Source organism: Vipera ursinii (assembly GCF_947247035.1).
Source record: "Vipera ursinii genome assembly, chromosome: 2".
Lineage (NCBI taxonomy): Eukaryota > Metazoa > Chordata > Lepidosauria > Squamata > Viperidae > Vipera > Vipera ursinii.
The window spans coordinates 73942280-73967875 of NC_139513.1; the positions used below are offsets into that span (position 1 = coordinate 73942280).

Here is a 25596-nt window from a genome sequence, read left to right on the forward strand (position 1 = left end):
TTGTTACTTGACTCTGGATTTTTGAATACCCATCTGAAGTATTTTTGTTCCTGGATGTCACCTTAAGTTTAATAATAGAATTATTTGGGGAGATTGAAGTGCTTCCATCAGTTTTTTTTAACAGAGGCTTTTTTTAAAAAAAATATTGTCACTTCAAATCTCAGATTTTTATGTTGAATTTGACCTCTCCTTAGTAAGAAACTAGAGGTCTGTTGTGTCAAGGTATTAAGGCTAAGAGTGAATCTAGGCCCTCCTAAAAAAACTGGATACCAAACATCATTGGGTCCAGAATGTAATTCCTCAGGAGATCTCAAAATAACTCAGATGTGAAATCACTTGTCTTCTAATAAGAGGGTTGAAAGCACCTCCCACACTAATGTTGCAAAAAAATAATACAACCGGCACCATCCACAGGCTCTCACTGCCTTAGCCAAGTTGATCAAAGCAGCATTGCAGCATTATGACACAAGTCCTGCCCTTAAGTTCATGTAACCTTATGATGATTGTGGAAAAGAGGATGGTCTTTCATCATGATGCTGCTTCTGTCACTCTAATGCACCCTGCAGACCCCACTGAATATAACAGAAAATAAATGGGAAAATATCAATTATATTTAAATATGTTAATTTGATAAATGTCAATTAAAATTAAATCCTATTCCTGCCCAATTTTTGGAGTATAGCTCCTGGCATTCCACTCAAAAATGGTCCTTAATCCAAAACAATTCATCACCCTTATATAATAAAGGCATCCCAAATATCATTCATCCTCTGCACCAGAAAACATGAAAGTAGTTAACATAATGCTAATTTTAAAAAAATAGGATTTGGAGAGGAAACAATAAAAAGCTGGCCAGTTAGCTGATCAGAGTATGCCCCAAATAAATTGATAGAAAGTATTATTAATAATAATTTTCTAAGACATACAAAGTTAAAGGAGAAGCAACATAGTTTCTACAAAAATGTAATGTTGGTAACCTACTTGAAGGGTTTTAGAGCAAGATTAGACACATTTCTTGAAAATAAAGCTATCAGCACTTTCTAGTTATGATGGTTTTATTATTGGAAGCAACTACTAGTTATGGGAGAAATGATGGGAGATTTTTATTGTGTCATGCCTGTCTTATGGACCTCCCATTCTCAAGTTTCTTGGCAGTGAAAAGCAAGACTTATGTCAATAAATCCCCAAAGCATCTGGTTGGCCATTTTGAGGACAGCATTGGCTAGGCATGTCTGGGTCTAAATGAGACAATCTCATTTGTATCTTTAACTTTATATTGTCAAAGTATTTCAGGGATTCTGGTTAGAATGACAGATTAATAATTGGCTGCAAACCAAGGTGTTGACTGCTCAGCCTCTACAGAGAGTTACCTTCCTAACAGTTCCTGCAAAATAATGATCATCACAAAATTGTGTTAAAAGAATAGCAATGATCATTTCTTATTTTAGAACACAGCTCACCTCAGAATTTTCCAAGGCATAAGCTTTACTTAGGGGAAGTTGGCCTGACAGAGTGAAGATTCAGAATCACTGCTGTGAGACGGGCAACCATATCAGGCAACTGACTGACTGATTGATTGATTTAGACAATCAGTCAGGTGACCTGTTTGCCCATGTCCAATTCCAACTGCAACATGACAGGGCAAAAATACTGAATTATAGTGCCTTTCATGTGTGCAGGGCTGCAGTTCCTCTCAACCTGGAGCAGCAAAGCTAATGTATTTTTATTTTTATTTATTTTATTTTAATTCCATTTATATCCCGCACTTCTCCGAAGACTCAGGGCGGCTTACAAGCTTAGCAGTAGCCTTCATTCTATGTATATGCCTGCTTATTAGGGCTTTCACACACACACCCCAAGCGGTAGTTAAAAAGCAAGGGTAGAGCCCCCATACCAAGACACCCAATGCAAGGTAACCCAATTCATTTTCTTCTACATGTAAACTGACAGAGTAAGTCCTTTGCAAGGTTGTGAATTGGAGAGGATTTCCACTGAAAGAGCAAATTAAGAACTAGAAACAGAATGGCATAACGCTCTCCCATCTGGGCTTAAAGACCCACACAGTTCTGGCGGTGAAGGACAGGCCCATTAAGCACTGGCGGGAGGAGGAGAGGGAGGGCAGAGAACACGGTGCAATTAAAGCAGCAGCTGCATATTAATGAGCTATCATGGTTTGTGTGAAGGAGCCTCCATGGAGACAGTCTCTAAGATACCGCCCTTTTTTCCATATCTGCCGAGGGAAGCCTATTTGTCCACCATTGCCAGTCTTCCAGCAGGAATCCAGTCAAAATGCTTTTGCACAACCTCCCAAGCCCAGGGGGTTCCCTTCTCTTCACCACCTCATCTGAAGGCCTCCTGTGAAGGAGGAGGAAGGAGCACAGAGAATTGGTCTAGGCTGTGTGGGTGGAGACTTAAATCTCAGCTTATCAAGGCAACCAGCATCTCTCTATCACCATGGCAACTATACTGCCATCCAGCAGGAGACAGTTCATATGATGAGAAGAAGGTGACTTAGAGGGGAGTGGGGGATGAGAGACAGTTGGCCGATTGCGGTTCCTGCCATGTGCAAAGCCACTATGGCATTACAAATCGAGAGGCACTTTCGCTTCTGTAGTATTTAATGGCTAAAGTGGGAGTTTACTGAGTAAGGTCTCTTTCTGGATATCATGTGCTCCATTCGCTGAATTGCTAATTTTTTTCTACCGCACGCCTTCCAGCATAGACTATGTTCCATCTGCTCTCCATTTCTTGCTCCAAAGTCCTGCTAGAATTTAAAGAACTTAATATGGGCTTCATCTTTCATAAAAACATTAGATTTACACAACCAGCTTTTTGGCAATGTGTCCATTCCTTTGACATCAGAACAGGGAATTTTACAAGATTCAAATTATCCTATTTTGGACACATTATGCAAAGAACTAGCTCAGGGGAGAAAGATGGAAAGAGACTGAAAATGACCAGCAGCAAGATAGGGGTGGGAAATGATCAGGGGACTGGAGGCTAAAACATATAAGAAACAGTTGCTGGAATTGGGTATGTCTAATTTAATGAAGAGAAGGACTAGGTTGACATGATAGCAGTGTTCCAATACTTGAGGGGTTGCCCACAAAGAAGAGGGAATCAAGCTATTCTCCAAAGCACCTGAAGGCAGGACAAGAAGCAATGGATGGAAACTAATCAAGGAGAGAAGCAACCTAGAACTAAGGAGAAATTTCCTGACAGTGAGAACAATTAATCAGTGGAACAACTGGCCTCCAGAAGGTGTGGGTGCTGCAATATTAGAGGTTTTTAAGAAGAGGTTGGGCAACCATTTGTCAGAAATAGTATAGGGTCTCCTGCTTGAGCAGGAGGTTGGACTAGAGGACCTCCAAGGTCCCTTCCAACTATTATTCTGGTGTTCTGGTAATGATAAGTGCACCATCGGAAGACCCAAAGGATCAAGTTAGGGGTATATCATTATGGAGAAAATATATATGGGTGGTCATTAAGAGCTAACGCCAACTTGATGGAACATAATCAGTCAAGAAGGGTTGCCATGTTTTACTGGGAAAAATTTGATTGACTATTAGACAACAGCAGAGAAACACAGAACAATATTTACCAACAACCACCATCACTGAGATTTCTTTGTGAAACTCTGCCCTGAGACCCGACTAACATTTGCCAGCAGTTTGCCTCCAATTTATCACTCAGTTTGCCAGATTGCAAATGACACCTTTGGAAGAATGTGGTTGATCAATGGGCAGTTTCCTATTTGTTACAAGAGGGACACAGTGCCTCTACCCTAACCCCTGGTTTTTGACCCCTATTTTCCAATTGCTGCAGCAGGCTCTAGATAGACTCTGAGGGTGCCTGCTGGCTTGTTTCTCTTTTGCCATAGTAACAATAGGGTTAGCAATTTATTTCCAAACTTATGCTCAGGAAGATTTGCTATGACCTAAATTTGAGGAACCGGAATTGATTGGCCATTTCTTTACTGACATTAACCAAGAAACTTGTTTATTTTAAGAATCCAAATGTATATTTGAAAGGTAGTTAACCTTGTTTAAAAGTCATCTGTCTCCATCAGTGTTGGCTGTTTATGGAATTTGACATGTGCTAAAAGCATCTATACTGAGAAACTACATATGCCTGCAGCAGTTTCAATCATGCAAAGCCATCAATGTTTCCTGGAATTATTTACGTTATTTTATTGCTATCTCTGCCTTCTATGCAGCAAACAATTTGACAGGTCATCTCTATACAGAAAGCATTTCCATCAGCTGAAAGCTGGCAGCCTGTTGGTTCATAGAATAGCGTATTTTTATTTAAACATCCTGGAGTGACACTCAAAATATCTGAGTGTGATGTTAAACATGGTATTGCGTTCAGTTTATCAGAGGATTTTTTTTTAAGCAGGAGAAGAAAAGCAAGAAAGACAAAGAGATGATAGTGCCAGTTAACCGGTGCTCAGTTATAAAGTTCAAAGGCTTACAGCTATAGATTATCACCAACCTTCCCCAATCTGATACTCTTCAGGTGTTGCACTACTATAAGCAGTACACACTTTCATCAGCCTGAGCCCTGCACCACGTTGAGGGCTGCATTCCACAAATGGGAGAATCCAACACATGTTTTGGGGGAGAGGGAGTGGAGGAGTGATTTTAAGAGATGAAATGGGTGCCATATGTCCCTGGAAGGCTTAAGATTTCAATTAGCCTCTTATAAGCCACATTCGAAAAGAAAAGGCTGGAAAGGAAGATGGTTGCAGGGGCTCACATTTGGAGGGCATCAGACTGGGTATGGTTGCTTTATTCTAATATGAAAACTTCTGGGACAAACAGTGAATATTTTTTATTTCCAGCTTTAGTGGGTATTATTATGTTAATAACAGAGTATCTGCACTGTAGGACTAATTTAAACAATTGAGCGATCGGTAGAACATAGCAGAGAATTTGGAGATCCTTACCAGACAGAATTAGTAAATAGACAGGGAAACAAAGAGTTTGCCCTTGGATATTGTGGATTCGTTAATCAATTCAATGAAGCCCCATTCCTGATCTTTGGGTAAATATCTTAGATTGTATACCTGGGGCTCTTTCATATTAGCATTATAACCACCAGTCAAAACTACATTATGCTGAGATAGGATTGGTCAATGAGAATCACAGCTGGCCAGCAAACTGGACCTAGTTCTGTTTTGTCAAAATCCAACAAATACTTGGCACTCACTTTAGAGCAGGCCTGTTAAACTCGCAACGTCCCATGTCACGTGACATGTCGCGATGCGTTGTGACTTTTTTGCCATTGCTGGCAGTGGGGTGGGTGCGGTTTCGCTATGATGCATCCGGCCCACGAGTCAGCAGTTTGACACCCCCGCTTTAGAGATTCAAAAGACTGGCTAAAATAATATGTAGTGTACTATATTCTCCTAGGTGAATACAGGACTAATATAAAACTAATATTACCACATATAGGACTAATATAAAACTAATATTACCACACAGTAATCCTTAGAATTAAGGGAGAATAAAAAACATGGTTAGTTAACTGGCCTGCTCTCAGCCAAATCCTTCTTCTCCTGTTCTTTTCTAGAGAGAGGCATCTTAATATTCTTTTCCTGGCACATGACATGTTATGGATATTATAACATTTTCCCTTCCACCAGCAGATGTCTTAATTTCTGTAATGGAAGTAAGAAGCACAAAATCCAGCCTGCTTTTCTGCTCCAGGCATTATTTTAAATGTTCAGGCCCATAAGAAAGAATAATGCAGTGAGCACTAAAGGGCCACAGACTGCAGCTCAGGTTTTCTCTCTTCTGAAGGGTATCTGGAGATTTGAGTGGGGCTGAAACCTTCTGATCTTTTCTTTTCAAGGATGGGAATAGGAGCTGAGGGCCTCTTGGAGCCAAACTTCTCCTATCCCTACTCTTAAATCTCGTCCTTCAGAAACAGCATTTAAAATATCACTCATCAGGCTAATTTAAGGTCTTCAGGGGATGGGGATAAAGAAGCTTCCTAGGGACTTCCTGCTGCTACTGCTCCTTATTCCCATTTTTACAGCATTGCTAAATTTCAGCATTATAATCTTGGAATCCTGGGGAGTCACATGCAGCTCATGGTTTCTTGACTCCTGCTGAAATTCAACTTGGAATTATACCACTTATAATGCCACTTTATAATGCCTTGGTAAGAGCACACTTGGAATACTGCATCCAGTTCTGGTCACCACAATATAAGAAAGATGTTGAGACTATACAAAGATTGCAGGGAAGAACAATAAAGATTATTAGGGGACTGGAGGCTAAAACATATGAAAAACAGTTGCAGAAATTGGGTATGTCTAGTTTAATGAAGAGAAGGACTAAGGGTGACCTGATAGCAATGTTCCAATAACTAAGGAGTTGCCACAAAGATATAGGGTTCAATCTATTCTCCAAAGCACCTGAAGGCAGGACAAGAAGCAACAGATGGAAACTAACCAAAGAGAGAAGCAACCTAGAACTAAGGAGTAATTTCCTAACAGTGAAAACAATCAATGGAACAGCTTGCCTCCAGAAACTGTGAATGCTCCAACACTGGAGGTTTTTAAGAAAAGGTTGGACAGCCATTTGTCTGAAATGGTATAGGGATTCATGCTGGAGCAGGTGATTTGACTAGAAGGCCTCCAAGATCCCTTCCAACTCTATTATTCTGCTATGCTTAGGTTTACTTTTCACCATTTATATATCTGTATGTCCAAGACCAGCCCTGCAATAAGCAAGGTGAAGCAACCACTTTCTGCTCTCAGCATGGATTTAGAGTTAATAAAAGCAGGACTGGGTTTCTGAATGGTTCTCCCTTGCCCCAAGTGTTGACCCTCTATGCCTTTATATTAGTGGGGCATCTAGACTCTACTTCAAGCCTCCAATGATTTGACAGTGAGCATAGATAAGTTCTATGAAGATAAAAAATAATAATCTGGAATGGAATTGGCCTCATATGGGCTAATGCTTTTTGTTTTTCATTAGAACAATGTAGAACTTTTGCCCCTGACATAATTTTAGTGTCCCTAACTAGAATCACTACCTGCCTTTTAGCTGTGATTCCCTCTTCACCTGCTGAAAGTCTACCTCTTACCGCTTTTTGCTAACATATAATTCTTTTGCAAACCTATAATTTTGTTTTTAGTTTTTGTTAACTGCTAATTGCAGGAACAAAGCCATGCCAAATAAAGGTATGTAAATTGTGTAATGTGCATACTTTATTCCAAATACTTCCTTGTTATGAAAGCAACAGCACGACCTATGACAATATAGTGTATGGAAGCTTCAGTACTTCTAAGAAGCAGCAACATAAAACACTTTAGGCCAAAAACAGGGCTTTTGGCCCCATATTGGCCTTACATCCGTGGGGGAGTTGGAACATTTTAAGAATATGATTTATAATAAATTCTTCTTGAAAAGTGGAAATCTGATACAAGCCAACTGTACCCAGCCAATTTTACTTGCAAGTCAATGGCTGGAGAGAGCGGAAAAAACAGCCAGCTAGAAGAAAAACAACTACTTCTGCATTCCCAAAGTATCTGTAAGGAAAAATTGGCATAAACAGAAATCATTACGTTTTCCCATCCCACCCAGCAATACTTTGATAAACATGGGCTTGGTAACTACCACTTTTCCTCACAGATTCAGAGAGCTGGTAGGGTCCCTTTGAGCCACAGAGTCCAGCCCTTTGCTTCATGAAGGAATCCAGATTGAAAGGGAAATGTGCCACATCTCTGTGTAATTGAATTTATTTATTTATTTATTTATTTTATTGGATTTGTATACCGCCCTATTCCCGTAGGACTCAGGGCGGTTTACAGGGCAGTTAAAACCATGAATACAAAAAATTAAAAACAATTAAATTCCAATGTCAAACTACTTTTATGCTCACTTTTTCCTAACATTCAGTCAATTTGCTGTCCTTTAACTTCAATTAATTATTCTGTCTCTAGCATCTCGGACAATTTTAAGCTTTAAACTTTCTGCTGTGTGACATCCTTTTAGATGTTTGAAGAGTGCTGTCCGTTTTTTTCTTGTCACAGTTAAATACTCCCTCTTCCTTCAGCCACTCTTCATAGAGCCTGCTTGTTCCCGGATCATCATTGTTGCCTTCTAAATCTGTTTTTATTTTTGAGGTACTATATACCCACCTAATTGCCATGTCATACTTTCTACAGCTTGCTAATGGGAGTAGCATGGAGTACTTTGTCAAATACTTTGCAAGGTATGTTATAGAATTTCTATGGATGCTAAGGAAATCACCTGACCCCAAAATGAAATTAATTTAGTCTGACAATGGCTTCTTGAAAAATCCATGTTTCCTAGTAATAACTTCACTGTTGCCAAAGTGAAATAAAGTTAGTCAGGCAGGATATTATTAATAATAAATCACATTGTGATCTCTCTAGAACTTTTTCTCTTTCCTGTAGATAGGGACATTCCTCTAGTTGCCTGGTACCTAAGGATTTCTGAATGCATAAAACCAGGAAGTCCTCCAATACCCTAGGATACAATTCAACTGGTCAAAAAGATGTAAACATTCAGTATAAACTATTGCAAACCACTTTCTTGAACTCTAAAGTATGCATTCCGCTGCACTTAGTTTCAGCTTTCCCTCAAATCAGATATAGCAATTCTCCCAATCTTCTTGCTATTTCCACATCTTTAACTAAGTTTACTACTGATTAGTTATCAAGTCTTATTGGTCCTTCTTTTGATCTGAAGAAAAAAAATATCAACAAGATTCAAGAATTTCCTGGAAAAACCATGCTTGACAGAAATTGCCTTTCCACAGATATTGGAATAATTAGAGTCTTCGTGTTATGCTCACTTGTTGAAGTTTACTACAGAGTCACTCCTCATGCGTTGTTTCCAGTTCAGTTTTCAGTTTGGGGTCTATAACAACATTGAGCTCATTGGTGAGTGAGCTACCTCAGGAATTAAGACATCCATATTGCTTCTGCTGGATTTCTCAGGGGCATTTGATATTACCGAGCATGGGATCCTTCTGGGATGCTTGGGCTGATAGCTTCAAAGACTCATTTGACTAAGAGCCCTCAGACATCAAGAGTCCATTTTACAGGTTATCCATGTTATATTTTTAACATGGAAATCTTGGGGGATATCTTCAGGGTAGGCCTTCCAGAGTTTGGAGACTCATTTCTATGATAGTAGTAAGCAGGTTTACCTCTTTCTTTTTCATTTAATGTCAGTGAGGATGTATACTGTTGCACTGAGGCAGAAGTGCTCTGCAAATTAGTACTCAGTTTAGAGCAGGGGTGTCAAACTCAATTTCATTGAGGGCCGCATCAGCATTGCGGTTGCCCTCAGGGGGCCAGGTGGGTATGGCCTGGGTGGGCGTGGCCTACTGGGTGGGCGTGGCTAGAGTGCGTATGGCCTAGTGGGTGGGCATGGCCAGCTCTACATCGTTCGCCTCAAGGGTGCCTATGGGGGCCTGGGCAGGAGTGGGACAGATCTGAGGGTCTCTGGCAGAAGGAGGGTCTCTGGGCCAGAGCCAAGGCAGTGGGGGCCGTTCCCTCACTGTTTCCAGGATGGCTTCGCGGGCCACATGAAACCACTTCACGGGCCGCATCCAGCCCCCGGGCCTTGTGTTTCACATGTCTGGTTTAGAGAAAGCAGCAATTTGGAGCTGTGGCCCACCTTTTGCAGTCTCTACCTTTCTTTCATACTTGGTCCTTCTTCCACAAGCATTTTTGCCCATCATATGTGAACACAGGAATTTCTACCCTTATGAAATGAAGTTTTTAAAGTTCTGAAGTGAGGAGCCATTTTTCAAAGCAGATGTGGCCATTTCATACCCTTAAGCTCAAAGTGATTGCAGAAAATTTGATTTCCCCACCCCTCCCCCACCCCAATGAAAACCCAGTTATTCAGATCCCGTCTTGAATTCTGAAACACGCCAATTCAAATGAGCCTGGGCACAAAAGGGAGGGCAGTAAAGGAAAGCAAGCTCACCAGCACAGACAAGGAAGGATAAGCACTGAAAAGCTGTGGATTTTGAATGCATTTAAAGTTCCTGATGCTTCCAAGAACCCCTTTGGCTTGTGCACACCAGGCTGGTTGCATCTGCTATTGCAATAAAAAGACAGCTGCACTCTACACCTGAGGGAAACAAAATTATGAGTGTATATGCACGGGACCATGGTGAGAAGACACACCCGCACAAACGTGATTGGAAGACTGCCTTCACAATGTTTGCATAAATTCTGTGCCTTGGGAACTTTGCGGTAATGTAGCGAGCTTCCTTTGATCAGCCACATTTTCTGTGGCAAGGAAACCCATGAAGCCACATGCTACACACATCATAAGGGTACCCTTTAAGTTTGTGTGAATGAGGCATGCTCTTGCTATTGTATGGACTGAACAGGCTCCAAGTACAAGTGCTTCACATTTCCATTACAGCAATTGTCTACATGGCCTCCCTTGAAAAGAATATTAGGAAACCATGGCTGGAAGAAAACGTTGCAGTTTATACTGCTTTATAGTTTTCAGTTTGTAAACCGTACAGCAGGGGTCTTCAAACTTGGCCCTTTTATGACTTGTGGACTTCAACTCCCAGAATTCCTCAGCCAGGCTGGCTGGCTGAGGAATTCTGGGAGTTGAAGTCCACAAGTCATAAAAGGGCCAAGTTTGAAGACCCCTACCGTACAGTATTATATTACCCTTAGGCCTAGCTTCTGGTTGGTTTCCAACTTCTGTTAGAGAGCTTGTTCTTATTTATGAGGGTCAAAATGTTGGATACCATGTTATCTGATGTTTCCTGCTATAGGAAGCTGCTTGTAGAACCCATCTTCTTTTAAGGAACTGCTATGCATGCCACTATCAGAAGAAACAAAATCAGAGTCGGATCCTTTTCAGTTGTAGCAATGCAACTCTAGAGCTGCCTTCCTATTTCACAGCTCTGCCCTTCAAATTGGCACTGTCTTACATAAAGAATTATGTTGGTCTATTACTTAGAGACCTCTGTGTGGGACAAACAATGGCTAATAAATATTGCAATGAACAGATTGAGAAAAACCTCAGATTTCCATGGTACAGCATAAAACAATGTTTCTCAACCTTGGCAATTTGAAGACAGGTAGACTTGAAGACAGGTAAACAGGTAGACTACCTGACTTGAATTTGAAGACAGGTAGAGTTCAAGACAGCTTAGCTATGCAGGTTCCCATGGCTGGCTGAGGAATTCTGGGAGTTGAAGTCCACTCCTCTTAAAGTTGCCAAGGTCGGGAAAACCTGCCACTAAACATTGTTGGTTTCTTTTTTCTCCATAAGCAGAAGTTCCCATTATGTAGAAATGTGTCAAGGGACTGTCCTCAATTTTGCTTCCTATCCCTGGTAAATGCACTCACAGACTGCAGCATCAGTTCCCTCACTACATAATAAATGTGTTGACTAAGCATTTCTGAATAGGTGGGCCTGCCCTGGTACACAAAAATAGAGCAAACATTTCCCTTCAAGTTCAGGTTCTGAATTAACATGGTGACAACCCAGCCACCTCTGAAATTTCAAGTCTTTCTGAAAAGAGCTAAAGGTAGTACTACAGTGGCAAAAAATAGACATTATAAAGTATCAAAAATGTGTAATCAGAAACAGCAAAAAACTGAAAGAGAAACGTTAGCCTGGCAGTGCTAGGATAGGGACTGAATTCACCAGATTCACTTTCCAATCATCCTGCACCCAGTTTGCTTTTGCTGAGCCACCAAGATCCAAGTTACAGGAAAACCATGGGAAGCCTCCTTGTGCTCGGCAAGGCTACTGCCACCCTATAGACAGGTAGACACAGAGGGCGGAGCACGTGAGAGGGACTCTGAATGGGAAATCCAAATCCTGTGTCAGTTCAATGCTGAACACGAGTACAGCTAATTTGCTGGGGAGAAAGGCCCTCTGGATCCTGAGAGCAAGAGAGGAAAACCTTAATTGGTCCATTTGTGCCACACTCAAGTGCTTACAAGGTGCTAGTAAAAAAGCTGTGATAAGCTTGATAAGCTTGTCAACTCTGGAAGCTGGAAGATCAAACAGATGCTTGCCTTCTGAGGCCACGCAGAGCTAAGGAAAGGTACCAGGCTGTAACAGCACCAGTGGATCTTTGGGTATTCAATCCTGGTTCAGAAATCCAGGCTCCCCAAAGAGTCAACACAGCAGAAGCTCAATAACGTCTAACTCAATGCATGGGTGCCTTCTTTCCATTCTAATGTCCTCTCTGCCTATGTATTACTAGGAAATCCTAGCCACAGCCTACCTGTTTTATTTCCTATAGGCATCTAACCAATACCCCGGAAGCCAAGCCTGTGAGACTGGAATACCTTCATTGATTTGGGAGTTAGTGACAAGGTACCAACGAGGCAGAACTAATATATAGCATTGACATCTCCCTCAAAAGCATCAAATTACATGGTAACTGCCTGAAATGAAGAAGCAGCCCTCTGTGGACAGCAGAGCAGGGCAGCTGGGAGTCCAGCCACATCAGATAACAAGGGGACTTGGGGTTTCCTGGACCAAAATGAGGCTGTAAATAGATAAATGCACCTCTTGCTGAGCGGAAAAAAGAAAATAATAGTTTCCAAGACCTCAACTCACTTATTTTACTGCTAGGAATTGAGGGGGATTTTCCTGCACCAAGCATATTATGCTGATGAGTTTATAAAGATGCCCACAATAATATCAAAGGCATCATTTATTACCCTTGGTGCTCCCACAGCATACTCTATCAAGATACATCTAGCTCTACATTATGTACTTCTTATCTTAGCCTCAATGTCTTATCCCTGGGTCCAGTGACTGGGTTAAACTTTCTAGGATCCTTCTGTGCTAGCAGAGAAATACATATTCAAAAACGAAGTTAATTCCTCCTGTGGTTTAACCTTACGGTGGGCTGAAAGTTGATTACAGTATAAGTCACAAGGTTTAGTCACTTAATTTCCTAGAAGGATGAATAACGCAATTCCTCAGAAATGGGACCACACCTATGATTAGCTAGTTTCATCTTCATTCAATATTTGGAAGGAAGAGGACAAAAGGAAAACCTCATCCTTTCCAGCACCAGATTTTTTTTCGGAAATATCTATTGTGGCCTATTGCAGTTTATCTTGGAAATAGCTTGTGTTGGTTTTAGCTGCAAGTTGCTTTATCTCGTTTTCCTTATTGACACAGGTAGTCCTCGATTTACAACCTTTCATTTAGTGAACATTCGAAGTTTCAATGGAACTGAAAAAAGTGACATATGACCATTGTTCACATATATGACCATTGCAGTATCCCTATGGTCACGTGATCAAATTTCGGGCGATTGGCAACTGGCTCAGACCTATGACGGTGGCAGGGTCCTGCAGCCATGTAATCACCACTGCAACCTTCTGTCAAGCAAAGCCAGATTGTTTCACTTCAGTTAGTGTTACTAACTTAACAACTGCAGTGAATCACTTTACAACTGTGGCAAGAAGGGTCGTAAAGTGGGAAAAACTCACTTAACTGTCTTAAGGTTAGCAACAGGAATTTTGGGCTCAATTGTGGTCCTAAGACAAGGATCCCCTGTACTTTTAAAAAAATATTATTTGAATACCACTATGCCTGAAACATTGAAGACAAAGGATAAAGAATTAAAGTGGGACGATTAACTCCAGAAGTTTCACTACTTAGAACTGGTATCCCCTTCTCTATTTTTTCTCTCTCTCATATGTACACACATATACACAGATTTTCTGGATCTGGGACAGGTTTTGCTGTAACAGTCACAAAGTGCAAATATGGCAAAGGACCAATAAGAGTTAGATTGCACACCTCTAAGCAGCAGTAGCAAGATCCTGCCATCAAAGCAGTTAGCTTACAGCTGTTTGGGGACTAGAAAAATTCCTCTTGACAGCCTGCCAGAGCCCTGCCAGATTCCCTCATTCTATATGAACCATGTTCAATACAATTATTTAGGTTATTTATTCTTTCACGCAACTGCTTTACTTTTCTTCCTTAGCGGTGTCTTCAATTATCAACATAGCAGAAATGCTTGCTTTCTTTTTTAAAGTCACTCAATCTACTTTCTTCTACGGTCTCTTTTCCCAGTTTAAGGTTTGTTTTGAGAATCCATGGCTTCTATTGCACACCAAGAAAGGTCAGTGCCCCAAACATATCCCTTAGGACATGTCTGTGCCTAGTATGGTCTTGAGAGGGGTTCGGTCACAGATGTCTTGAATGTTTCTATCAAGAAGAAAAATCATTTTTAAAATGGGTGGAAAAAATACCATCTGTGAAAAATGGGAGGTCCGGGACTGAGAATGAGAGATGTTTCATCTCTTCATTACTGAATCCAAAATCAGCTTATAGCTAAGCTCAGTTAATAAAAATATTAACAGCAGAGGAGAGATTTATACTCCTGTTTGTATTCTAACAGTACTATCAGATGGAAAACTGGAGACCAACTCAAGGTCACCTGGCAATAGAGCCAAGCAAAGATTTAAGCCTGCTTCTTGCTGAACCTGGTACCACGCTTCCTAATCACTATGCCACATTACAAAGTATAGTGCTGGATTTGGAAAAATGGAGCCCTAATTTCAAGACAGAAGATAGGTATCTCATCAGAAGAACTTTATTACTACCTTACTGTAGTCGTGATTGAATGGGGGGCTACCAGTACAGGAGCTTTGTTATTTCTAAGTCCAGAATTGCTCTGTGCCCTTTTTCCAGGTCACTGTGCAGAGAAAGCCCAGCTTGGCACCAACTGAGGCACCCACACTGCCTTTAGTTCAAACAATGCGTCACTAATTACAGTAACTTCCATCCACTACTAATTTGGCACTCAGCTAGCCGATAAGTGCTGGATAGAAAATTTCCATGGGTATTTGGACAGAAAGGGGCACAGCCTGTCATAAGGAGCAATGCCCTCCCAATGCTCCTGAATTCAGCAATTAAGCTGCTGGCAAGAGCTGCATGCAACTTAACCCTGAAATATAATTGTTCCCCACGGGTGGGAATGGAAATGCAGCAGCTGCCGCTACTCTCCACTAAGTACAGTCTCACCCTGATTCTCCCAGCTGTATAACATCTCCGGGCTTCAACGGCAGGCAGTGCTTTGGGTGGAGATATCATGCACAACTTCTCATTGCCAGCTGCTCTGCTCTTTGTCTTTTAGCCAGTTGCTGTTGGACTGTCATTTTGACACAGAGACAACTGCCTTTCCTTCGTTCTGTCCTAAAAGGAACCGGTAAGAGTGCACATTTCCTGGTTTGAGAACGATTACAAGGACCTAAGCCTACATTCTGCATCTTACATCAGGGGACTATCCAAAAGGGAGAAAAGTGGGGATAATCCTAACCAGGTCATCAGGAAGAAGGAAAGGTTTCAGCCTTGATCTTACTCAAGACTTTCTGTGGTTTTGATTTTTAACATCTTTATGAAAAAATGAAATTCTTCTAATATAAGATACACCTTCCAAACGGGGGTGAAGTTTGACTGACTCCTACGTCATGTACTACAATGTGCAATAGCAATATTGTAAAGACCTACTATTACCCACATGCAACTTGTGTGTATAAAAGTAATTACACACAGGCCTTGTTTGCAGGACATACTTAAAACAGCTAAATTAACTGGTTTATTCAAGTCCCAGTTTTCTGACTTTGTATGTCACTGAATCCTGATTGGACCGTGGGACTAAGATGTGGGTGGCTAATTCCTAGTGCAAATTTATATATTCACTTATCTGCCTTATTCCTATGTTAGAAAAGCAAACTCAGTTACTGAGGTTTTGGAAATGGTTGCACTACACCTGAAACACATCAGCAGAGCTCTTCACTCATTGGAATTGCTGGCAGCGCCTCTGGTGACAAGCACACTTGCACAGGGAAGGCTGCAGTACAGCAGTGACTGAAAACCTTTCTGAGCCAGCTGAATTGTGATTATCTACAATCACATCTGACCACCTGATATGGAACAAGTCTTAACTGATTAGAAGCTGCAACTGGGGGAAAAAGGCAGCAGCAAAGGTCTATCTGAAAGATCTGCATCAGTTGTTCCTAGGACACAGAATAATGGGTTGATATTTACTTTTAAAGTCATCACATTTCCTTTCAAAACAGATCGGCACAACCAGAAATTAGAAGCGAGGAGTTTTCTGCATCTCTCTGCTATCATCTAGAGTTGTCTGGATTTTGGCAGCCCGTCCTTAGTACCCAGCCAACGGCTTAGGATGTGATTACCTAAATTAGTGCTTCTCCCTTTCTGAACTTATGAACTTGTCCAGCCCTTAAAATACAGAGACACCCCTTCTCAGAGGCCAACCTTTCTCCACGGCAGGATAGAGCCTTCTCCTGCATTACTCCCAGGGAATGGAATGTACTTCCTCGGGACCTGCTTTGGCAAAATTCCTCTTCCTGCATGTAAAGTCTGTACGTACGCTCCTCTTTCTCCAGCCTGTTATTAATTTGTGATACCTAAGTTTTAAACTTATTTTTAAAAAAAACAATGACAGCCACCGGAGTGTTTTTGCTAGTATTGAGGGAGGGGAAATGGCATCTAAATCCCGTAATGCAGTGTTTCCCAACCTTAGGAACTTGAAGATGCGTGGACTTCAACTCCCAGAATTCCCCAGCCAGCTATGCTGGCTGGGGAATTCTAGGAGTTGAAGTCCACGCATCTTCAAGTTCCTAAGGTTGGGAAACGCTGCCGTAATGAAAGAAAATGTTTAACCCCGCATGTTTTCCCACCGTGCTCCTTCTGGAGAAAAGAAAGGCGGGACCCAGAACCGGCACATAGCAGCAGCTGGTTGCTAGGCGCAGAGGAGAGGCTTGCCTTAAATCTGGCCTTCCCAGTCCAGGGAGAAGATCCGGGTTTCTGGTTGCAGGAGAGGCACCCTCTCCCCTCCCCACCCCCGCGCGCACTCCTGCTGGGAAAAGCGCCCCCACCCATCCCCCCACCCCCGAGCCGCCGCCTGACGGAGCCGGAGGTTCGCGCACATGTGTTTCTAATGCACCACGAGCCCCAGGGCGCCGGCGCACGGAAGACGGCACCAAATTCCTTTCTGCTCAAGTAATGGGCCCCAGCGGCCTCCGCAAGTGGGGAGAGAGAGAGAGAGGGGGAGGGAGGGAGGGAGGGGAAGGGCGGCTGGCGAGACCCCAGGCGTGGAGGAGGGGAAGCACCACGCCGCCTTCAGCCTCCCTTTTTTGGGGGGGGGGAAAGGGGCACAGCTGCTCGGCCCGGGGAAAAAAGGCGAGCCTTAAGAGGGCGTGGCTTTAGCCCAGGGGTCTTCCAACTTGGCCCTTTTATGACTTGTGGACTTCAACTCCCAGAATTCCTCAGCCAGCCAAGCTGGCTGAGGAATTCTGGGAGTTGAAGTCCACAAGTCATAAAAGGGCCAAGTTGGAAGACCCCTGCTTGAGTTTAGCCGGAGCGACGCCCGGGGGGGAAAGCGAGGCCAACAGGTCGTGGCTGCTCTCGGCCTTTTCTAGAAGCCCGGCGGAGCGGCTTCCTCAGGCGGGCTTCGAGCGGGCGGCGCGCCGCTCCTCAGCGCGCTCTCGCCCCCCACACCCAATTCCACCCACCCACCCACCCCCCCCGGGAGCCCGAGTCAATTGCGAGGCAGCGGAACGCCGGCACCCGAGCAACTCCTCCCCTACGCCCTGCGCCGCGCCGCGCCCTCTCGCTTTTGACGTAGAAAGCGGCCACGTGCGATTCCCACGGCTGGACGTCCGGAGAGAGAGAGAGACGTTCTGAGCCCAAGCCCGGACATGCTCCCCGCCCTCCCGCGGTCCTAAGTCGGAGTCATTTTTGACGGAAGGTCACAGCTAGGTAGGTGGGAGGGAGGGAGGGAGGGAGCTCCCGCCCAGCATCTTCCCCCCCCCACTCCGCCCCGCCAGAGCAGCGCAGAGGCAGAGCCTTTGTCCGTCCTCGCTCTCACTCAACCCCCAGGCGGTTTCTGCCGCCTTCAGCACTTTTCTGCCTCCCGGCCGGGAGCCGTTCCTCCCGGTAATTGAATTGATGCCCCACAGCCCGCTAAGCAAGCACGGCCGGGGAATAGGAATGGCCAGCCTTTCCCAAGATCGGGAGTCTGGTCGTCACCCAAACGACCTTGAGCCGCAAGAGGAGGCGGCCAGGGGCCTTCCACCCACTGCCGCGCCCTCCCGACAGTCCTTCCACCGCACTCTGGGGATGAATTGCTCCAGGATGGGGCCTGCTGTGTGGACAGCTGCCTCCCAGCCAGGGTAAGAGGCTTGCTGCAGAAAGAAGTTAATTGTTCAGCCCCACCCCAATCATTCCCAGCTGGCTTCTCCAGCATCTTTTGGGAATGAGATCCAGACAGCAGACTTTTCTTGGTCCCCTTTCTTAGGAAGGTGGGTAGGGTTTCTTTTGTCCCACCTCCGGATGTTGCTTTCAGTGCTCAGACCGGATCCTAGAGGGTGCTGAAGCCTTTGGCTCATTCATTATTAAAAAAAAATTGAGGTTTTCCAGCTTTCTTGGTCCTTTGGCAAAGCATTGTGTCACTGGAGCAATAGGTTCAAACTACACAATAACTGGGAGAAATAGTGGGCTCTTTAAAAGAGGTGAGAGAGGGAGAGCCTCCACTTAGAAATCGGCTTTAGGCTCCCTCTTCACAAGTGGCACTTGATCAAAACCAAAGGAAGCCCTGGTCTTCCTTTTCCCTGAAACTCACTCTTCCCATTTAGAGCCCTATGGACACACCCATTTTTTTCTGAGCTACGTGGCTTTGCAATTTCCACCTACCAAATTCATCAAAGCCAACCCAGCCCCCCATAATTCCATCATACTTCAACCCCATTGTCTACCCCAAAATCTCTGCAGCTGTCACATCAGGTTTTTTTTAGCTACATGTTCTCAGCTTCAGTGATACCATCCCTTCTCTGTTTCACTGCTAGAGTGAACCGGATGAGACACAGTCCAGAAAACCTGGGCAGAGTCCAACGTTGGGTTCCAAATAGGAAAGGGTTTAAAATGCTGGAGGAAGAAGCGGCATGTTGCAAGAGGAAAAAGGCTTTCTGTTGCAGCATTGGATGGAAGGGGCTGTTCCCACCCACCCAGCAGCCTTGGAGAGCAAGCTGGATGAAAATGCTTCAAGAGGACAAAGGAAGGCCAGCCAACAGGGGAAGAGATCTCAGGGCCAGGATAGCAGGCATGAGTAGAAAACTAATGCAAATGGGAAAAAAAGAAGAGCCAAAAATGGGGTATGGAACTAAGATCATGCTAGGACAGGGGATTCCCAGGTTCAGATCCCAGCACAATTAAGATTTTTATAGGACTGCTGATATATGTTATCAGTTTTGTTAATTCATATGGTTATTATGAGTATAAAATGCCATCCAAAGCTCTTTGGAAGAAAGAGGAAATAAAATGGCCTAAAACTGGTAAAAGGAGATGGCTAGTACAACAGTGCAAATACAAAGGGTAATAAAAACTTGAAAAATTGCAAGGATACGATTCCAGGATGCAACAGCAAATTGACAGATTTTAATATTCTTCCTGGAGCCTCAGAAAGGAGGGTGGTAGCTGGATCAATGGGACTCGAGAAGAGAGGCTGGTTAGCAGCAAATATCTTTAATTAAATTCTGACCAGCTCACAGGGCAATGGTATAATTGAAAGCATCTCTGAAAGCTCCGGGAGGGGTTTACTGATAGCTAATGCCATCTTCAAAAACTGATTTACAGGGCAGAATTAATGTCATGACAGGATTTTAAATTCTTAAATTTAACATGCACCATTCGCCTGCCTGCTTATTATAAAGATCCAGGAATCTCTCTAATTTCAAGAAGCTCGAGAAAGAGCTTTAAGTATGTCATGTCACAAAAGCCAGTAAACTTACTGCCAAGCCACCACATCTGACTGACTTCAAGCTGGACTTCTCCCTACAAAATCCAGCCGCACACATTTCTGGAGAGATCAAAATTACATGATTCTTGTCTTTTAAAACACAGCAGAACTACTTCTGTTACGGGTGGGTGTCTTTTGTACTTTTTAGAGAAGGGATTTTTCCTTAGGAGCAAATCCATGAATATTGTTGCAACACTGCCCCATTTTTTAGAAATTGATGCATTAGATATGACCGTATATTTAATTCAAGGAATTTTCTTTCATGTTGATCCCCTTACCTGCTCCCTAAGCTGTTCACAGCAGTTTCATGCTGATCGCTATTACCCCTACAACCCCAAATAGCCTGCTCTCCCAGAGATATGGCTTTTTCATGCTAGATCCCATGAATATAATTTACTCCTCCAACCCTCCCAATTAGTATTGCTACTTAGGCAGCATTATTAATTTCACAATTTTACAGTATGTGGGAAGAGGAAATGACAGGCCACTATCCTAAAAAGCTGACAGCTTGATTTCTGACAGTGGGAACAGAACAAAAGAATGATTATATTTGATATATTATATAGTCTTTGCTTGCTTTTAACTCATTTTGCAAGAGACTTTTCTTCCTGTTGCAGATTTACTCTTCTGAGCATAATTTTTCCCCCCACACAATGCTGTGATCATTTCCCATTGTTGTTTCTCCACTTCCTACCACAAGCCATACTATATATGTTCTTCTGGCTGCCTCTTTATTGTTAGCAAGTGGATGTACAGTGATTTATAGGCAGCGTCTCCGGCTAACCAGTCCATGAGGCCCTAGCTTCCAAGTTGGAGTCAGGGAGGAGGGTCTCAGACTGCTTGAGCCTTGAAAGGGAAGGAAGTAGGCAAAAGAACAGCTGGAGACCTTCTGCTGTGGAGGAAAGAGAAGAGGAGGAGTGAGCTTCAAAGAAAGAAGACCTCCCCCTACGAAGCACATGGCATGTGTGTGCATATGGTAGGGAGGAAAATAGGAGTACTAAAAGGGGAAGAAAACTAATAGGCTGGAAAAGAGTAAAGCACAGATGAAGGCTTGTTAATATCCCCAGAAAGCCATGTCTACCATCTTCCTCTCCAGAAATGTGTATGAAACTCATGGCCCAGCAGGAGATGACAGGAACTAGCTGTCCTTCTGCAATCAATGTTGCTGATAAGATGGGCAGCTTCAAAGACATTGCAATAGATGAGAAGAAATAGGGGCAGATCAAGTTCAAAGCACAGAACAGGGTTGGTTTCAGCTTCTCAACCGGAAGTCATTTCCTGCCAAGAAGACCAAAGAAAACGAAAGACGCTATCTTGCACCCTGGCATATGTCTTTGGAACAAGGAAATAAAAAATGTTGGTGGCACCTCGCTGGCGCTCTCTAGGTTTGGAAACCAAGCATAGGAAGGCCAAGTGGAGCCTTGGTGGAGCAGTGGGCTAATGCCTCCTTAAGTAACACCAGCTGCCTGCAATTAGTGCAGGTTTGCATCCCACCAGGCTCAAGGTTGACTCAGCCTTCCATCCTTCCGAGGTAGGTAAAATGAGGACCCAGATTGTTGGGGGCAATTAAGCTGACTTTGTAATAATGCCGCTTGGGGTGTGTGTGAAAGCCCTAATAAGCAGGCATATACATAGAATGAAGGCTACTGCTAAGCTTGTAAGCCGCCCTGAGTCTTCGGAGAAGGGCGGGATATAAATGGAATTTTTTTTAAAAAAAGTTAGAACTTGGATAGAAAGCTGTCTGGGATTGTGAGAGCTGTAGACTAAACTGGGAAGTAAAAAAAAAACCCACCCAGGAAGAAGGCAATGGCCAACTATGTTGCTGCTGTTATCATAAGAACTGTATGGGGGTGTCTGTAAAATCACTAGGGGTCAAATTCAACTTGGAGAATTTACTTTTTTTTAATCAGTATGCTGAAATTTCTTGCTAAAATTATACCTTATGGGTGCACAACCCATAAGGTTGTGCACCCATAAGGTATAATCAAACAACCTGAATGGGGAAAGGGAACCTCAACAATGACAGGAGTAATCTTCCTGGCAGATAGACAGGGAGAGATGTAGCGGGCTCAGGAGATTCAAGAAACTGTTTTCAGAAAGGGAAAATCTTGCATTAAAACAAAACAAACATTGAAAATTCGAGGGTCAATATGCAAGGTAAATAATGCCTCATGGGAATCTTAGAACTTTAAGCACTTTCATTTAAATTCTAAATAAGTACTTTTCTATAATCTTTCCCAACTATCACCCAGCTGCTTGGGAATAAGAAGGTAATAGTCGTACATCTGGAGGGCATCTAGATGAGAAAAGCTGCTATGAAAACAAACACAGGATTATTTAAATTATTAAAAAAAAACATTAAGTCCACAGAGGTGCCTTGAAAGATATCACATCATGAAGTCTACAGAGGGTAGAATCCAGCCATCTACAGTCACTTATGTCACACAGGTATAGTACAACATGCTTTCTATTGTCCCTTAATTTACTTATCTAAATAAAAGAGTAAATGCACCAGTAGGGAATTGATGCTGAAAAAGAGACCTATTCAAACCTCCCCCCCAGAGGATATAGGCCACAATTGCTTTCAAGATTAAAAAGCAGTCCACCACCATCCCCCTTATTTTTTACTGCATAATAGGTACCTGATTAACTTATAATTTCAGGCTAAATGCAGTATTGGTACCTTGATTTAGGGGACTACCTGAGCTTCTCCAGTCAAGTCTGCACCTCAGAAAGTATGCATACTAATCTGCCTGGGAATAATCTTCAGTGGCCTGTGCCACCACTGACAAATAAAAGTTGCTTTAAATCTCTGAAAATTATTAATGAGATATAAAAGGAAGGTTCCTTCTGCTTCAGAGCTGTGAACACCTATAAGCTAGAAATATGAATAAGCAAGTCCCATTATTAAAACCTGCCCTTGTTCCATCCTGTTTGGAGGTGGGGACTGCAAAAAAATGGAGCAGATGCCAATTGTGTTGTGTCTTTGAAAGGAGAGGGCTTCAGCAAGCAGCCTTCAAATCAAGGTTGCTCTGCGAAAGAGTAGCCTCAAGGCTCTCGACCAGGTTGAATGATAGGCCAGGACTCATATAGGCTTCCTCTTCCACAGAGAAGAAAAAAGGCCTAAAACACACAAAATCTGGTCTTCTGCAGACCCAGGCCTCAGCAGCTAGGATGAAAGACTGCCACAGTTTGGAGCCCAGCAGTTCTTGGAATCGAGATACCTAGTTCTGGATGCCTCCCTTTACTCCTCTCAGACCCTCCTCCTCCTCCTCCTCCTCCTCCTCCTCCCCCTCCCAGTCCACCAGTCCCTCCCCTCAAGCCTTCAGACCCCCGCCTCCCTCCTTGCCCGGCCCCACCTTCCTTTGTGTAGCGGTTCCCTATCGGAGAACTTTCACCCCCCAAAAAACGGGGAAAAGAGTGGAAGGCAAGGCCACGAAGGGCCCTAGGATGACCGCAGCAGGGGGCAGCCTTCCAAGATGACGGCCTAGGGCTGTCTTGTGCGGGGCTAAGGCCGTGGGGCTTAGGACAGCTCAGGCAGCAGAGCAGGTGGAAGGAGCGAAGGGGATCCGCCCCCGCCGAGCCGGAGACAAAAGTGCCGGGGAGGGGGCGTCCGGACAAGGGCTCAAGTGCTAGGACGTGTCTTCAAAGCCTCAAAGCGAAGGCTTCCCGGGCTGGTCCCCTCGCCCAAAACGGGGCGCTGCCGTTAGGGGCGTCTTTTTCAGCTCCGCTCCGACTACAAAAGACCGTCGGAGCATCTTCAGCCAGTGCCCTCCTCGCATCCCACAAAAAAAAAAAAACCCGTCGCCCCACCTCGCCCGGCAAAGCGGCGTTGCCAATGCACCACTTGGGGTTGCTAATGGCTTCTTCCTCCGGCTGCGTCCTCCCGCCCGTCCCACGTCCAGGAGCATCTTGCCGGTGGGAGGCGCGGAATTCCCTTGATCATCCTCCGGGGCTAAACGGGGAGCGTGCAGGGAAGGAGCGGGAGAGCGATTTCCCAGAGAAAGCAGGCAGGCAGACACCGCCCACGCCCCCCTGTACAAAGCGGCTGGAGCCGCCGCCCCCCCTCCCTCCCCACCGAGGGGACAAAGAGCTGGATCGCCCGCTCCCCGGGGGGGGGCTTACCAGTCCGTGGGGCTGTCTTCCCCGATCACCTCCTGATACGAGGCCAGCAGCTCCAGGCGGTTCGCGCTGAAGCTCACGCCAGCCATGCCGGCGCCGACGGAGGGATGCTGCTTTCGGGAGCAAGAGAGCAGTGCCGGAGCCGCGCTCGGATAAGACAGGCCGCCTGCCTGCTCGCCTCGGAGACACTGCAGCAGCGGCGGCGGCGAGGGAGCCGGGCGGGCGAGGAGCAGAGGAGGCTCCGCCTGTGCCGCGCACTGGGTCCTAGCGCCGGGAGCACGGGCTCCCCCTCCCGCCCCTGCCCCGTCTCTTCAGCACCAGAAGCCGCCGCCGCCGCCTCCTCCCGGTTTCTCCACACGTGGGTGCGCGGAATCGGCCATCTTGCATCCCTTACAGCCTTGGCCAAAGGGTCCGGCCAGCACGAGAGAGAGAGAGAGAACGAACTTGCCCTGCCCTTCCCACCCTTCAGGTGTAAGTTTTGGGCGCAAGAAATGGGCGCTCCCCAAAGGTCTCTGGTTTCCTTACGGGCACCCGCTCGGAACTGTGTATAGAGCGCCTCAGGGTGAACTTCACCCAGTAGGGGCACTCTGCACAGACACTAATAGGATGTTTTGTATAAAAACGACTTTCGGGTTGTGATCTGTCTCACAACTACCGGCCAGGAAGGAACTGACCGGTTTAACTTCTTCCAAACTGCATTTTCTGGTCCAGAGCACAGGAAAGCATGAACTCTTAAGGAAAACGGAAACTTCTCCTATGTTGCACCTTCTGGGGTGTTTCCTATTGCAAAGGTCATTGGGCGTGATGGCGGTGGGGGGGATGGTGGTAATCATATCCAGCACATCTGGTTATCATCAGTCTGGGAAAAGACTTGAGCAGGGAAGCCATCCTCAGCCCGTATGATTTACACCAGAACAATTGCATCAATACAGACAAGAGCAGCTGAGTATTTTGGTGTTTTTTTTTCTCTCCAAATAACACAGATCCCTACTGCATTCTTTTTTTTAAAGTTAAGTACTACTTGCTGCATTTGGAAAACTGCAGGATGCTTACCCCTACCAGATTTTTTAACTCACTCTTCAGCACTTCTCACAGGCATTAGATGTCTGCCTGTTTAGCTTCTCCAGGTCATTTTCTGGGACTGCTAAGTCAGACAAAGGCTCGTTCACATAATGAGTGGGTGGCAGCTGGGCTGTCATGGCACCTTGCAAAATCCATCAAATGAGAGGTTTTCTCCCCCTTAGCCCTGCATTTCTTTTCTAGAAACCTGGCTTCCCCAGCTAAAGCCCATGTGGTTTCTAGTGGCAATGCAATCAAACTGAGCTGCTGTAAAGACGACCTGGACAAGGTGAGGAGTAGGGGGAAACTAATTGTCCCTGCTTGACATTGCCCATTTGTTCCACCTGTGCTTTCCAAAACTCAACAGGCAAATCTTTTCCCCACCCCCACCCCCACAAAAACAAGTACAAAAAAACCTGTCAGAACCAGAGTCTGCCAAGCTACTGTATTCAGAAATATTTATAAACCAAAAATCCTAGGAGTAAAGGTCTAGTTGGTATGGGGGAGGAGGGGAAACCTGCACAAAATATGATGGAAGTTAAAAAATATCCTAGGAGATGTTAATGGCAAACAACTATATTG

The 25596-nt window shown here is 44.4% G+C and overlaps 1 protein-coding gene across 1 annotated transcript in view; it reads right to left on the minus strand.

Moving 5' to 3' along the window:
* DBN1 (drebrin 1) overlaps positions 1 to 24176 on the minus strand; it is a gene marked incomplete at its 3' end in the record, with an annotated part of 44156 nt that extends 19980 nt beyond the window's left edge. Inside the window, exon 1 of the mRNA XM_083353362.1 lies at positions 23959 to 24176. Coding sequence (XP_083209488.1) covers positions 23959 to 24044 — 86 coding nt within the window. The 5' untranslated portion in view covers positions 24045 to 24176. The remainder of the gene's footprint in view (positions 1 to 23958) is intronic.
* Between the last annotated feature and the right edge of the window lie 1420 nt (positions 24177 to 25596).